The sequence below is a fragment of the Fringilla coelebs genome (assembly GCF_963513975.1).
Source record: "Fringilla coelebs genome assembly, chromosome: 1".
Lineage (NCBI taxonomy): Eukaryota > Metazoa > Chordata > Aves > Passeriformes > Fringillidae > Fringilla > Fringilla coelebs.
The window spans coordinates 67740013-67757241 of record NC_140028.1 but is presented as its reverse complement, the minus strand read 5'-3'; the positions used below and the strand labels follow the sequence as shown (position 1 = coordinate 67757241).

At 36.5% G+C, this 17229-nt stretch overlaps 1 protein-coding gene across 1 annotated transcript in view; it reads left to right on the top strand.

The window, feature by feature from the left end:
* RPRD1A (regulation of nuclear pre-mRNA domain containing 1A) overlaps window positions 1-17229 on the top strand; it is a 43366-nt gene that overhangs the window by 7574 nt on the left and 18563 nt on the right. Inside the window, exons 2-6 of the mRNA XM_084217483.1 lie at window positions 2046-2175; window positions 2853-2959; window positions 3042-3136; window positions 4054-4180; window positions 4279-4454. Of these exons, the coding sequence (XP_084073609.1) occupies window positions 2046-2175; window positions 2853-2959; window positions 3042-3136; window positions 4054-4180; window positions 4279-4454 (635 nt within the window). The remainder of the gene's footprint in view (window positions 1-2045; window positions 2176-2852; window positions 2960-3041; window positions 3137-4053; window positions 4181-4278; window positions 4455-17229) is intronic.

The following is a 17229-nucleotide window of genomic DNA, read 5'->3' as shown; positions in this document are numbered from 1 at the left end:
GTTTAGGATGTTTTTACCAAATATGATACATCAATCTTTTACTGCAGTGAATAGATAAAGTCTAGGCTTTGTGAGAGTCAGCATTACCTGACTTCATGTCACTGTGTATCCATCTGATGTCCTTGCCAGCCCAGTTGATTTGGTTGTTTATTGGAAAGAAGAAAGTTAGGGTCCCTCACAAATGGGTAACATCACTGAGGATTAAAAAATGATGTGGTTTTTTTTTCTGGTGAAATAGATGGATAGGGGCCTATCCTGCATGAAGTTTCAGAGGATATAGGATAGGGAACAGTCTGCTTCATTAGATTTTGAATCCTAATTCTCAGTTATTTATGAACTGAGAGAGGGGGAAGGGCCATCTTTGGTGAACTTTAGTTACTTTTTGATCATGCCTAGGAGATAAGGTGCTTTCTGACATTCTCTCTTTGAATAATTCAAAACTTGCTAGGTGTCAGAACTCTGATTTACGTGAAACATAGATGTGTTGTTTTATCATCCATCAGGTTTTAATATGGAAATTGAGCAGCACGAGTTTAGAAAACCTACATTATAGATTAGCCATAAATTTTGACTGAAATAGATTAATTTCCTGTGTGCTTGCATGTGGTGGCTTCACTGTTTGGAGCAGACTATTGAGTCCACCTTGTGTCCACCACTTCCAAGCTTTTTTTTTTTTTTTTTTTTTTGTTTCTTACTCTTTAGTTTACCTTGACTATAAGCAAAGTATTTTACATTTAACGGCGGGTTTTTTCCCCTGTCAATCCAGAACTCCCAACTTGTTAGTTATGTCTGTTCAAGAGACTGGAAAGAATTCAGTACTTCAAGGAGAAATCCTTCAGAGAAGTCTTTCTGTAGTGCAAAATTTATTCTCGAAAGCATTTCCCTAGAGTGAAAGCATATTAACATTGAATTTTCTCTTTATATGTGAGGGTGGTAGTTCTGCATTTTTGAGACGATGGAGTAGCAAGTACCAAAATCAAATCATATTTGCTTGCATAAATTATAAGAAATCCAGGATTGTCATTACCACAGTGCTGCTTTCCTTGAGAGAGCCGAAAAAAACTTGTCTCTCAAGAGAAACCTCTTTTTAAAATCAGAATGTACATATTGAGATTATGTGGTGGTAATGGTATTCTGGTGTTAACCAAGGGTAGAAGTGTTACAGTAAGAGTTTCAGCTCCAGTAAACTTGTAGAGTAATGAAAATTAGATGAAGTATAAATGAAAATACCCAGGTAGGACCATTTAGAAAACATGGAATAGATTTTGAGAAGCAGCTTGTAAATTAGAAGCTTGCACGTTAAGAGAGAGGGTGCAGGGAGCTACTTAAGGTGCATGGAGAAGAGATACACCACAGGAGTGTGAAAGTGGTTTTTGAAAACATTTTTGTGCTATTACAGCTGCTGGCACATGAGTGTTTTAACAATTCAGAGGTGAGGAAGGAGAGTATCACAGTGATACAGGGACACTGACTAGGGGATTGACTGTTCAGTTTGCTTAAATGTAAGAATGAGGAATGGTTATGTAAAACTGAGTGAAATTCAGACTGAAAAGGAGGAGGTTCTTCACATGAATGATTGTGGATCTGTGAAGTGCTTCATCAGAAGACTTCATGAGTGTAAGAAATTTAAGCAGGCTTATAAGAAAGCAGAAGTTCTTGGAAGAAATCCATGAAGGCTGCCAAACAGGAATCATAAAAGGCTCAGGAAAACACCTGAAAATGGCTTCGGGATGAAAAACACTTTGGAATATCTGGGGATTTTTTCTGTTTGTTTTTTGCGATAGCACTAAATGGAAGCTGTGTCATACTATGAAGGAAGAAGAACTTGAACAAAGAGAGCAGAAGGGAGAGAAAACCCAATGAGTGACTAAAATCTTTCATGTGAAAATACTGAAAATGTGAAATGGTGTAAGCAGTAATGAAAACGGGAAAAACACACTTGCGTGTGAGGGAGTGGGTCTTTGTATACAGTATGAGCCTGGATATATAAGTATTAGTTGAAGGAAATAAAATTTCTAATTATTTTAAATTTCTCTTTCTGTTAGCAAAACCGAATAGGAAGCTGACATTCCTGTACTTGGCCAATGATGTCATACAGAACAGCAAAAGGAAAGGACCAGAATTTACAAAAGACTTTGCTCCAGTAATAGTGGAGGCTTTTAAGCATGTTTCAAGGTACAGTAAATTTGTGTGTGCAGTGTCCTTCACACTGCATTTGAGGGGCTTTTAGAGAAGTCATCAGTTGATGTCTTCTGGCCCATCTAGTCTCCATGTGCTATTTCTGTACTTGAAATCTTTCATTTCATTTATTCAGTGTTCTTGTGATCTTGGATAGTCTTACTACAGTTGGATGAAGTTTGATAGTATGTTCATCAGCATTCAGTCCCTTTTTGCCTTGGAAGGCTGTTAGCCTTCCAAGAAGGAAGAAACTAAGACTTGCTTAGTGTCTGTTTATGTGCTACAGCAGTTTGGTATTTTTCATTAATGGGTGTTGCATGATTTGTTTTTCCCCAGCAGCCTTTAATGTCATTGCATGAGGAAGCTAGAGTCTTGATACAGGATTATCTTCACAATGATACACAGTTGTTGAAGCAACATAAATCTAAGTGTTTGCAGATTTATGGGTTGAAGGAACAAAAGAGTTGGGTGTAGGCCTTTTTTTTTTTTTTTTTCCTCCATCTGCTTGCTAGGGCACACTGAACTGGTTTTGCTTTCTTTAAAATGTGAATTTATTATTTTCTGAGGTTATTTGACTTCTGATGCTTGGATATTGCTAAGGTCTGTGAAAAATAATTATAAAGCAGTGCTGTACTTCTGCCTAGTGCTGATATTTGCTTTTTTCCTTGTAACAGTGAGTCTGATGAGAGTTGTAAGAAACACCTTGGCCGAGTGCTGTCTATCTGGGAAGAAAGGTCTGTTTATGAAAATGATGTATTAGAACAACTTAGGCAAGCTTTGTGTAAGTATTTTGTGAGTTTATGAAGGTTCTGTCTCATGTTTGAAATAGTACTTCCCTGACTGCTGTGTTTGTTTTCATTTAGATGGAGACAGAAAGGTGAGGAAGCGCACATATGAACAGATCAAAGTTGATGAAAATAACTGTTCACCTCGAAGTTCTCCCACTGATCCTCCTCAGGTAACAGCATCTTTATATGAAATTCTCTACTTACATATGGTTTCATATAGAGTTTTTGGGTTACTCTTTTTTTTTGAATGGTCTCTGTTTTTCAGTGAGGAGCTGTTTCTGGGCAAACACTTGAAACTTTTAATAGTTTTTCAGCGGGGTATGCTGTAACTTCATGTATTTGACACTAAACTCAGATGTATGAACTGTATGTCCAGCTTTGTTCATGGCAGGATTTCAGCAGTAGTTTCTACAACGTATTGAGTTTTCATTCAGTTTTCAGGGAAGTAGTAACACATGTATTAAGAGTGTAAAATTGTTATGGATTTATTGATAAAATATTCCCAAAGTTTCACTCACGATGGCTGTGAAGAGTTCTTGTCTACCTTGCACTGTTGCAGCTCTTCTAATTCTTGTGGGGTTTGGTTGCAGTATTGCCCTATCTCAAAAGGATTTTTGTTATAGCAAAGAATTATTGTCTTCAAGTCATCACAATTTAGTATGTTTCTCTGTAGCAGATATCTGGGCTTCTGTGAACATCAGCCCTACTTCCAGAAGAAGTGCACTGATACAGTCTTTTGCAATAGTGAAGCAAAATGACAAGAAAAGTAATTTTAAAAAATGTATAAGAAAATGAAAGGTACTGTAAAATAATCACTACTGTCAAGAAGAAAAGGTTTATAAGTATACCTATGCCAAGAATTTAAATGAAAAAGGTCTTGTAGAAAGATGACCTTTAAAACTAGAAACACTGCAACATTGTGCTGAGATTAAAGGTTTGGTTTTGCTTTGTTTGACTCTAAAGGTGATGTGTAGATGCTGCTAAAATTGCCATCAAATCAGTACTATAAGCTTGTTTTAAAATACTTCTGTTTTGTTCAAGGATCTGTTTATTTAAACTAGTTCTCAATCTTGCATGCTTTTTTCAGACCACAGATCTCATTAGAGCATTACAAGAACTAGAAAATGCTGCCTCTGGGGATGCAGCAGTTCACCAGAGAATAGCTTCCTTGCCTATAGAGGTCCAGGATGTGTCCCTGTTAGACAGAATAACAGGTGAGGGTTGGGGGCCTGGTAACCAAAATGTTCTTCTAAGAATGTAATGGTACATAATAGAATCACACTTTACCTGTTTTTCTCTGCTTGCTTTTTAGATAAGGAATCTGGAGAGCAACTTTCCAAAATGGTAGATGATGCATGTATGTTGCTGGCGGATTACAATGGCAGGTTGGCAGCTGAAATAGATGATAGAAAACAGCTGACTCGAATGTTATCAGACTTTCTGCGATGTCAAAAAGAGTTCCTTGCAGAGAAAGAACATAAGCTGGAAGTGCGTAATATTTTGTTTTAGTCTCTTCTTCACTAAAGCTTGTTCTTGCAAATGTTTTTAGTTAGCCTGAACAACTTTTCTCTCCAAAGATAAATATTTTATTGCCACTGTTATGTCTTTGCCTCCAGCACTTTAGAAACACATTGTTTGATTCTAGTGTTCTAAACCTACTAAACCAGCTCTTTCTGCTTTTCAGTCTTGGTTATACCTACAGACTTAGTTTTAGTAGTGCAGATAGAAAGTCTTATCCCTGATGTTACAAACTTAATTCTTTATAGTGCCATTTTCTTTCCATGCTCTTTTCATTCGTTGTAAGTCTTAGTTATGTATTTGCTAAAGGATAAGAATTTAATTCCAGGTATCAGCACCAGTTTTTAATCTGACTCAAGCATCCATTAAACCAGGGAAATGTACTTATAGCTTCTACAGCCTCTAACACAGCTGGTTATCAGCACTAGCACCAGCATGACTAGACAGATCATAATAAAAGAATAATTCAGGGTGAGCGGCTCATTATTAGCAAATGAACTTTAAGTTACTTTGTTCTTTGCTATTACCAATCATCTGTTTTTCTTTCCTACCATCTACTCTTGTTGAATGTTCCACATATTTAGAATATGTTCATAATTTCATGTCAATGGCTTCCCAGTGCTAACTTGGGTATTACAATAATGGAATTGAAACTGCATCATTTTGCAAGGGGAGATGTCTGAACAATCATGATGCCCTGTAACTGCAGCATATGCATATATGGTTCCAGCATTAGTTACTCTTCAGGTTTCATCAAAAATGCCTGGCAAGAGCATTTTCTTTCCCTAGTGGTTTCTTTACCCTTAGCTTCTTAACTTGGATTCAGATTTTGTTGTGCTTTCTTTTTCTGGAAAATGCTGTTTGTAATGTATTTGAAGTCATCATTCAGATCAGTTCTGTCATTCCTAGCCTACTCTTACTTCCTGACTTACTTCCTTTCCTCTATGCCTCACAGAAAAGCAGTTGATGAAGGTTCTTCCTATCAACCTTACTGTGTTTATCCTGTGGGGTGAATGTCAACCAGCTTCATGTAAGATAGATGGCATGCACAAGTAGTGCTGATTTCAGTAGCACCTGATCCAACTGCATAATGGAACCTGGAAGATTAAAGAACAGGAAGCCTTAAGCTTTTCATCATATGCCCTATCTTCCCTCTGCCTGTGTAATGGGTTTGAAGGACAAGTTCCCACAATTTCATTGAAGGGCTGGTTATCTAGAGGCACTGTTTATGTAGCTCATTACCAGCAGTTATATCCTGTGTAGGTATGGTAGACTGCCAGGATACTGAGTTGCTCAAAAGGCAGTGACTTAGTCCTTCAGACAGATATACCCTTCTGTAAAACAAGAGAGCTCAGTTGAAAAGAAATTTAAAATAGTAGCACAGCTGTGAATAGATTGCACCCTTGTTGGTTGTTTTCAAGAAATACAAACCAGTGTAATTTCCCAATATTACTAGATAGAGAGAAAGTAATTGCATATTACTGGGCTGTTATGGTCCTTCACATGGTTTCTTGGCTGAATTATTTAGACTGCTGAAGAATTGAATTCTAATATAGCAGAGTTTCATTTTTGGACTAGTTTGAGGTCTTTCTTTTAAAAGAAGGTGACAGTCCTCAGTGTCTGTAGCAGCTTGTTTTAAACTGGTGAAATCCTAGGATGTTGAATTACACTGTAGGAATGTTTTTAGGCTGATTAGTGTGGCATAAATATGATTTCCTAATACAGAGCTATGAGCCAGGATGGTGTTAACCCAGTCACCAATAAAGGCGTTTGAGCCAAGAGATTTCAAAAAACAAGAACCTTAAAATGAAGTTATTAAACTAGTGAGGAGTAAAGTGACTTCATCCTCACTATCAGTAGTGCTTTTTTGCTTTGGAATTAGAGCCTGATAAACATTCTGAAGTTTTGAAATATAAGATTAGGATGTCTTAGTGATATTGTCTGCAGAGCTTGCTGACTTAGCACATGTAGCATTTATTTTGGTGATTAAGAAATGGAGATGAAGCAAAGACTCCCTGTTCTTACAGATTTGGGAAATTCCATGTCTCAAATTGAACCTTGCTTCTTGGCTTCTCATTTGAAATAGCACTTGCAGACGGCCTGTCACGTAATTCTTGGAGAATGTATTTCCCTAAACTGTCTGTCCCTAGGTTTTGCTGTTCAAGTTTTATTTCTTAGGAAATTAATTTGTTCCAAACAAACTTGTTTCTTGTGTTAGACTTCTTGCTATTGATACTTTCCGGAGTATAACATGATCTCTCAGTTGTAACAGAAAGTCTTTTTTTCTTCTGAATTACTATCACCAATCTGTGAGTATAATGCTGAGATCCTACCTTACTGATTCCTTACCATAACCAAACAGGTATAGTAAGGAACAAGTGGATGTATTCTTAGTTGAATCTAGAAATGTTACCTGTTGTTAACTTTGTTTAACAATTTGAATTGGAAGTCCCAAAGAATTATCGGTAGCTTTCAGCATTAGATTGAAGCTTTAGACCTAAATTTGCAGATCTTTTATCTTCTAAAGATAATTTACAGGTAAGTAATTTTGCATAACCAATCTTTCCATCTTTCTTAATTTTTTAAGAATAAGAGTCTCTCTAATAGTTATTTCTGAAACAGAAGTTCGTGATTCCCATCAAAATCAAGGTAATGTATGTGGTAAATCTTGACAGGAAATTTTGATAACAAGTAAATAATGTTATGTCTGCATCAAAAGCTATCTCTACTGCTTGGTAGGTGGCTTTCCTAAGTATGTTTGGGGTAAGTAGTGTCATCTTTAACTCTTAAATTGTTTTCTTTAATGTCTGTCTAGCTTCTGTTGCAGGTGGTGGACATGGACCTATCTTCTAATGATGTCACCATCCATTAGTAAACACATCCTGCTAAAAATAAATTTAAGAATCAAAATCTTGTATTGTCTGTTGTTTTTGAAAACCTGAAGAGGAAGAATTCTGTAAATACTCATACCAAATCTCTGCTATTTTCATCTATATTCTCACAAGCATTACTGAGTTTATGCCTGAGATGGATAAGTATTTATCCAGCCATTTCTTTTTCCTGAAGACTGAAATTTTCACATGGTTGTTCCTAAAACTCTCACATTCTTTCAGTGAAATAATTCAAAATTCCCAATGCAGAAGTTTGGGGGTTGCTTGCATTGAAGCTGCCATTTTCAAAAGGAAAAAGCTGTGAAAACAGGACTTTTTCAGCCTTTTGCTTTTTAACTTACACTGTTGGATTTACATGATCAGAAATGAGAAGTGATGAATGCTCCTTTCCAAGCGCAATAGAAAAAACTTTCACTTTATTAGGTAACAGAGAAGGTGTGCTTTATAATTGCACTTAGGCCCCTTTATAACCCCCCTCAAATTTAGGATGTGCTAAGGAGTCTGTTCCCTTCACTTTTGGGAGTTTTAAAGCAGTATAAATATTTAAGGTTCAGTGTACTGTGGCTCCAGCTGGGATTTCTAGCTAGATAGGATTCTATTAGAGAAAATGGAATTTTTTACAGAAGTATTTTTGTGGAACACTTTTTTTCTGAACACTTTTTTTGATGACTAATACCATTCCCATTCCTGTTTTCTACTACTTTGGTTGACCTTTCCCCTCTTTCCCTCCATGTTATATCTCCATCCTATTCCCTGCCCATCCCCTAGTTTTTGAACAAAAACACTGGTTGGTCTCTTGGTGTCACTGAAGGATAAAATGAGATTTTTGTTATACACGAATAAGGAATTGGGTACATAAATTGATACCCAGATCTGTGTATCAGTTTGGCTCATGCCCTTTTGATAAGACTGTCATGTTATTCTAGAATTAGCGTGGCCTTAAAAGTGACATGAAGAAGAGAAGTACTTGATTTATTGTTCTCTCATGTTTCTTTGCATTTACTTCTCCCTCCCACAGTCTCCCGGATTATAGAGTGATTAGTCTTTTACTACATTTCAAATAAAAGGTTTGATAGTTGGACCTCTTACGTGACTTGTGGACAGGTGTAAGTAGGGGATCACAAGACACCAACTCACCTTCGTTTTTACTTTATGGAAGGATGTAGTATTGCTACACTTACCATATAGGGGATATACAGTTTCTTGCATACTTCTATCAGTTTACCATTTTCACTTTGGGAATATCTTGTCACTAGATTCAAAGTTTTGTGAGGAAAGTGCTACTCTGGGAAGCCTGCTGTCATTTAGCAGCTTGCATTTAATTAAAAAGTTAATGCTGCTATCTTGCATTTCTGATTTTCTACAGCTCTGTAAGCAGTATTCATATTCTTACACTCACACATCTGGTTTTAATTGCGGTTTCTTAGCATGTTGAGAGAATATGATATGTTCAATGCACCTGTATTTCATGATTGAGCTTTTATGGCTCCATATAGCTTGACTTATCTTCCTAAAGGTTTTAATTTTGTCTTGGAATTTTACAGATAACCAGCAAGCAGTTAATCAGCCTTGACTTTAGCTCTGGATTTGAAAGACTTTTTTTTTCCCTGCTCAGTTCACACCTAATGGTTTCAAATGTAGACAGAAATATTAAGCAAAACGTTTAGGGCTGGCAGTGGTATAACAGCCCTCTTATCCTTAAGTTTTGTTTTGCAATACCAAACTGGGTTGGTACTATTGTCTACTGTTAGCCTTCACCATAGCCTTCATGTTATCATAGGGTGCAATGCTTTCCTTGCTGGCTTTTTTTTTTTTTCTTTAAACCCTTTATTCATCCTTAGTATGTTTCTATGTCAGTATTTTTTCCTCAGTGACAGAGTACTTAGGGTAATATCTTCCATTATACTTTGTATTTTTCAAGTTCACTTCTGGTAATTTGGATTCATTTTTCATAACCTTGCAGCTGAGCATCTAAATTATTTTACTGAAGTTTGGTTGAAGGTTGATTTGTAGGATGAGCCCTGCATTGCCTTTTGTTACGTGGTGGAGTTTGCAGCATTGGAAGTGATCTACAATTCCATAAATGTGGCATAGCACAGTAACTCAAGTTATTCTGGATTTGGAGCTGAGCAGTTAACAGTGCAGTGATTACAGAACTGGTAACTGGAAGGTATCAGAAAGTGGTCAGTAAGGTTCATCCAAACACAATAAGACTGTTTTAAGATCTGATGCATGCTTGGTAACAGAAATAGTACCTTATAGTGGTACAAACAGACCATATTGTGTGATCTCTTGATGATGTGAAACATTTTTGTTCAAGATAGCAGCTTCAAAAATTGAAGCTGACTTGGCAGAGCTTACAGCTCAGAGAATATATGACTTCTACTGAAGGCAATCTTTTGAGTCAAGGCAGATATTCTTGGGCTGAGGAGAACATGACTATGGATCTCTTCTTTTTATAATAAAGGGGGGAGAGCCTTTGCCAAAATTACTTTCTTTCTCTAGTCGCCCAGTTCCAAGTAAGTTGCACTGTTTTTCAGAGAAATGTGTGTAGCTCTTCCCCATCAGGAAAGAAATGTAGGGTAAAGATCTCTAATGGGCATATTCTTTATGTTCTGGCTCTCCCTATCTTGCTGTGTACAAAATGAAATGTAATTCAGGAACAGGCCACTATGTTTAGATATTTGTGTAGATTGGTTGAAATGCCTTGCTTATAGGTTGGCCGTATGAATTGCCGTTTGAGAGGGTTTGTGTAGTGTACATGCTTTATTAGAGTTTCACAGTGCAAATCTTTTACTGAATACCAGCACTGGGGTTGTGTGTTATAAAAATCAAAACTAAATTTCAGTAAGATCAGTAATTTGAATTAGCAATCCAAAGGTGACTGGAGAGAATTAAGTGATCACTGAAATAGTAGTTTCTCATAAAGGTTTATTTAGTTAGACGTTAAGGTGAGGACGTGTTTAAAATAAGACATAGGTTGCATATCTTACCTGTAGTGGAAGTAGACTTGCTAAGTGTTCTTACAAGTTGCTGACCTATCTTTCAGATGTGGTTTCTTACTTTCCATAAGCACTTTTTTCAGTGACAGAAGATAAACTTTTAGAGTTTTGTAGAATTTGCAAGACTAGTGGAGAACAGCAGCCCTTATGTCGAACACAACAAAGCAAAGTCAAATGGTCAGTGCATTTTGTTCCCTTGTGTTATACTCGTTCTGTGAGAATAATGCTAATTTGACCCATTTTCATAACAAACTTACAATCTCTCTCTACTTAAGCAATAAATATACTTCTCATTAAGTGACTTACCAACTGCAGCCTCAGATACTATAGTATAGAGTTTCTCAGTTTGTACCTGAAAGATTAGACTTCACAGCTCAGTGTTGTCATTCAAAGCAGCAGAAACACTTGAAGGCTTCCTCCTTTTAAATTGACTTATCAGATATTTGCATATAAATCCTGGCTTTTCTAACAGATTGAGCAGGTTGTAGGTTGTACTTTGCTCATCCTCGTAAAATAAAGATAACCTTTTGCTTCAGTTCATCACATTTTAAAGCATTGTTTGTCATTCAAGATATTCTGGTTTTGAAACAAGGTAATAAAAATGTTACATCTGCTATATTTTTTATCTATTTCACTATTATTTGTTAAGGGTGAGATTTTTTAGTTTTCATTCTGCAACTTACGTGTTAGTTTTTATTGAAGGGGGGGGGGGGAAGTATATATGTATGAGATACCACAAGATACCAGGAACTTTATAACCCTTGAAGTGTGTTTTGAATTCATTATAAAAATACTGAGAGAAGATACTGGACTTGCCTAGGTAGTACTTGCTGTTGTATGTGAGACTTCTAGCCAGAATGTACCTGGCTATTGCCAGCAAAAAACTTCATACTGTTAACCAAAATGAATGGATCTGTTTGTGTCATCCTCAGAAGAACAAGTTTTGCAGGTATGTAAAACCTTGTGCAAACATCTGAGATGATGGGAAATTGTAAAGGGAATAATCAATGCTTTAACTTAGGTTTTTTGAAGGATAGCTGTAGATTAGCAAGTGACTTTGTTGTAGTGCATTCTGCAGTAGATATTTCCTTTGCTTTGATCAGGAGTTTGCTGGACTAAAAAGAAAACCTGGATATAAGAAAATTATGTAGGAAATACTGATACTGTAGTGCGTATTTATGTCAGTAGTAGCAGTGAGGTTTTTCAAGTTCAAACTATCTTTTCTGCAACCCTTAATTTCCAGCAGCAATACTGTTATTGTTTAAATATTTTTGTTAAAAATCTGATCTTTGTGTTGCTGGACTTAGTCAATTTAAAGGTTGTTTGATTTTTTTTTTTTAAATCTGTATTTTGAATACAAAGTCAGCAGAACTGTAAACCCTGCTTGTATCCCTCCCCCAATTTGAAGCGCTTGGAATTACTTGTTGAAGCAGCTATACGCTCTAAATAGGAACATAAGACCACACAGAATGTTAGGTAGTCATTCTAGGCAGACTAAACATCAGTCTTTCTGCATGGGAGTTACTAAGGAAGCATTCATAATCTAGTTTCAAAAAACCCTTCATGTTAAGGCTGAAAAAGGAGAGGGAAGAGGGAGGATGTTGGAAAGCTCTGCTTCACAATTTGAGAGGACTTGTATGAAAAAGCTGAATCAAAATATGTTGCTTTAGCTAATGTCTTGTAGTTTCATATAATAGGAAAATAAGCCCATGTGAATTTGAAGATAATTACAGTTTACTCAACAGCAGTGTTCCTTAGAGTTTTCTGTAAATAGTGCCTGCACTAAAATCTGTCTTGGGCTGATATTCAAAAGTTGTTTTACAGCTTTTGCAGTTTGAATTTTTTTATTTATTTTAATTTTTCTGCTATCACTAAGATCTAAAAACTTTATTATAAATAGAGGGGTTTTTTGGCTAATGAGCTTCTGTGTGAAGTTAAGAAGAAGCACCATGCTCAAGTTACACTTCGCTATGACCTATAGCAGTAGTTAGATTTTTTTTGCTGCATTTTTAATAATGTTTGGCCTGGTTGACTGGAAGGGCTGATGAGAACTGCTTGTAGAAATCTCTGACAATAAGGAAGAGAAATGGCTAGAACATCAGCCTCCTTTTTTTCAGCCTTACTGAAACAACACAAAACAGATTTTATTCTACAGCAGACTTCTGATGTTTTCACTCAAAACCATTCCAGTGTTACATCGAAGAAGAAATTTGTGTAAAATCCAATGTAGAACATAGTGGCATTCATGCTGTTGTGAACAGAGCTGATACCTTTTGGAGAATTTGAATGTACACAGCAAGGAAAGTCTTCAGGTGGACAGCAAGTAGCTGTGAGATAGCATTTACAGAAAATATGCATCTAGTTACTGTAGATCTTTGGCAGAGTGCTGATACCTCACTGTTTTCAGATTTACATAGGGAAATAATTCATCATCTTACATAGTGGTCCGAGGTGGCAAATACTGTCAGGGCCTATTAATGAAATAATGTATGGCCTTTTATGTTGTATTTAAAGTCAGCATAGGGGAAAGTAAGAAACGTTAACTTGTGCAAAGTGACTAAGAATTCTAGGTGCCATCTTAATGGCAAAAACCTGTTTGCCTTTAAAAAAGCATTATTGAGAGTGAAATATTCCTAGTTTTGAAGTGACATTTTGTAGTGTATGAGAACAGTGCACTTTTCTGTGTGGGCTTTTTGTTTGGCTTTTGTTGTTACTTTTTGAGTTTTGTTATGGTTTTTTAATTTAGTTTTTCCTTTAAGCCCAGAGCTTTGATTGAAATTTGTCTACTACTAAGTCCATCAGTTATGGGTTAATTATCACTGGAAATAATAACATTCAAGAATACATACGAATCTTTCATGACAGAATAATTTTTAGTTTTAATAATTTTGTTGTCAGAATTGAGCTCGTGAATCAAAATGAAGGAATTAGTAGTTGAACTGCTTTAATCAGGAGCTAAAGCTGTTCTGTTATCCTAGTTTAAAATCATCATGATCTTCTGTAATGGTGCTACTAAACTAGTCACAGGATTTATTGTGATGTTGCAGACAGCATCCATCTCTTCAGCTAAGGCTAAATGTAGAGAGCAGAAATACTCTTCAGTAGGACTCACAGCGAAACTGAATTTTACAAGTCAAAACCACCCAGCCACCACAGTTACACTAATGTCTTCATATAGTAAACCTGGGGAATTTACTTCAAAATATCCAGACTTAAAATAAACCCAGCTTATTCTCATTCCTAAAAAGCTTAGAGAGTAATAGGCCACGTCATGGTGCAGTAGGTCAGGAGAAAAGATGAAAACTCTTAGGTATCATAATTCTTAGCTGAACTGTGCTGAAAAATCCAGTTCTTAAAAACTATCTTTCTGTTAAAGCTCATTGGCGAAATACAGAACTTTGGATAATGTTTCCTTTCGGGTAGTAGCAACTGTAGTTTAATTTTTCCCCTGGCACCTTATTTCAAAATGTGTTAAGAAGTTGGGTTATTTTTTGTCATACCTGGATTCCTCTCATTGATTGGGGTATGGTACATGTGTCTGTGGAATGGAGAGAACAACTTAAAAGTGTGAGTTGAGGCTGAGGGCAATGTTGAAACACCAGCTCTCTTTGACTCCTTTGGAGCTGTATCGGTTATTCTGGGCAGTGTGATGTAAGAGCAGTTGAGGCAGGTTTAGCAGTAGTGAGAAAATGACGTATCCCACAGCTGTTGTTCTTGCTGAGACTATTTCTTAGCCAGGAGGAAATGGAAGTTGTCAAGGAGTACTCACTGCCACCTGATAAGTGTGTAAGGCCTTAAAACTTTATTCTAAACTAAAGGAATAGCCACAGTACAATGACTTTTGCATTTGACTGAAGCAGTTGTGATATTTTTCAGTTCTGCCAAAAGTAAAGAATATTGTATTAATCTAATACGTAGTTGGTAAAGTTTTTCCACTGCCAAAGTTTGAAATGCTGTGGGCTAAAATTGGTTGAAATATGGAGGAGCAGAATGCAGAGAAACAACTCAGGATGATGTATAAATCCTGTAAGTGAACTCCATGTTGTCTTGGAATTTCATGTTATTATATAGTATGAAGATGTATCTCTGACATAAAAAGTGCATAAAGTTGACTTTATTAGAGAGGGCAAAACATTTTTGTAGTATTTCCCAGTTACTGCTGGTAGTGATTGAGAGAAGAGGAAAGAGTGAGTTGCAGTTATATAAGGCTTACAGGTATTGTCCAATTTCCTATGAGACTTGACTGTTGCAATTAATGCTGCCAGTCATATAAATTATTTCCTTTGGCAGGGAAACAATCCTAATTATTTAGGTCTTAAAAGTTTGACGAAATTACTTCTGTGAGTACATAAAGAGAAGAGAGGCCCAGAGGACTATCCTAGACAGCCTATGGAACATGGAACCAGCCATAACTTCCCACTGCTCTTTGCCACAACCTAAGTTAGGTGATGAAGACATCAAGGAATATTGGCATGGAAAAGGGAGAGTTGGAGGGTGCACACTGGCTGGGAGCTACTGTATGATGGAGAATTAGACAAACTGGGATGGAGTTAGAACATTTGGAGCTACTGTGGGTGTAAAATAGTTGTCTGAAATAATAACATTGAAACATTGTTTCTCTGAAAGTAAGTAATCTAAGGAACCAGTGTTTGAGGTGTTCTCTCCCCACCACTAGCTGTTTTATTTTCTTGCCTGATTCAGTATTACATTTCTTTTTTTCACAAAAGCATCTTTATTTAATTTCCTTCATCTATGAAGCTAGCATCACAGCAGCCTCTTATATTCTGACTGGGTTGGTAATTTAGAAATATATTATGAATTCAAATTGTTTATAAAACCCTCCAACCTTATACACTCTAGGATGATAACCCTATTATCTACAAGAGTACATTCCCTTCATCACAATGAGAAGAAAAAACTGCCGTTTACAACTTTTTGAAATTGAATAAGATGTTCAGAATTTGAAGTGAGATGGTACATATTTAAATGAAAACATTTGGAACATTTTGTTAGTATCAAAAAGGAATTTTGGTTTCTTCTTTTTCTGCACTTCTACACTACCAAACTGGAAAGGATGCATGTTAAGTCAGTGTAGTGAGGATGGTATTTTTGAGGGCCATTGGTAGGAGAGGAATACATTGCGAAGTTTTAGGCAGAGACAAGTTTGTTACATTTTGGTTAGTGGAGGAAATAAGGACTCTGATGAGATAAAGGACTGTTAAGAACATTATCTGCCCCAGGCCTCTTCCTGCATCATTATTTCTCAGTGCAGAAGAGATGCTCTCTCTCTGTAGTTAAGTTTATGTTCCATAGTATACACATAATTTTTAAATGGGGGTGAGAGAAGTAGGAGAAATGCCACATGCTTTTTAAAATAATTGTAGATGTTACTGTAGCTGTGTACCAGAGGGCTGGAATATTCATCAGTATTTCATTGGATTATCTAGGACAAATCCTGAAGTACTTAAAACTATTTTGTGAGTCTCTGATTTAAGTGTAGCCTGATGTTAACCAAGAGATAGAAATCACTGTAAAATTTAACTTTTTATCTTCCCAAAAGTTAGACATTTCCCTCTGTATTTTGTTGGGTTTTTTTTCTTCTTCCCCATGCATCCAAATCAAATTTTTTATGTTGCCCTGTAGAGGTGAGAAGAATTGGTTTTGTAGTCAGCACATGCAACAGTTTTAAAGCTTGGCTGCTAGCAGAATTTAGGGTAGAAAATGTATTGTAGCTGCTTAGTACATTGAAAGACAGATTTGAAGAACAGAATTGAAAGTTGGAGATAGCACTGTGCCTTGAGTTCTGTCCTTCAAAAGACCATTATTTTTAGGTCAGTTCTTAAAATAGAACTTGTAGAACATGTCAAAAGTTGCAGTAAAATGTGAAGAGGCCTGGAGAACCAAGACTGACATCTGACTGTGGTCCTGCAGGTACTTGCTTATTTGGCTCTGTTTCCTCAAATGTTAGGTTGTTTCCATTCCTAATTATATATTTCTTCCTTTGTTTTTCGTCAGTTTCAAAGGTTCATTTTACTCCAGCCCAAATAGTTGATTGGATAGCAAAGGAGGTAGAGGGATGTCATTGTTTGTTTTTACCACAGTTATTTATGCCTTTAAACAGTTCTCAGATTTTATGTGGAACACTGAGCTCCTTATAATTTCTTTAAAGACAAGCCTCAGAACTGTCATGTTCTCAGTAAATGTCAGCCCTTTGATCCCAAAGAAGGTAGAAAGGCAGGAGACAGCAGATGGTGTAACTCCCCCGAGTGTTACACTTGGCAGTGTTTCAAACACACAAAGTTTTGATGTAATTTATTTCTGGTTGCTAGTAGCTACCAGAGTAGGAGGAATGATTCTGCAAAGGCAGTAGATATGAAATCAGTAATTTTCTGCATCACATTCCTGTTTGCTAGTTGTAATGACCCATCAATTTTTTTCTTCTTTTGTGCGCTATAATTTATTCTGCATTCTCCTCAAACGATGGGCACCAAACCAGAGACCACTGAGAACATTGCATTCATAGAGAATCTCATTTTTTTCTGCATCCCTCCACCTTGTCTTTGCTGTCCTACACATCCAGACTCAACAGTGAAAGCTGGAGGTCTTCATTGCCCAAGATTTCAGAGTATAAAGGGGAAGCCAAGTTTAAATTCTTGACACATTTTAGAAACATGAAATTTCTCATACTAAGTTACCTGTTTTCTGGTGGAGATAATTGACATCCTTCAGCTGTAGTGAACTGTGGGCAAAAGGTGGTAGCTGTAGCTCAAAAGGCCAGCATATTTGATAGATAAATTTGGCGAGCTGTGCCATCATCAACTTTGTAGAAGTATTTGTCATCCAGAGGAAATC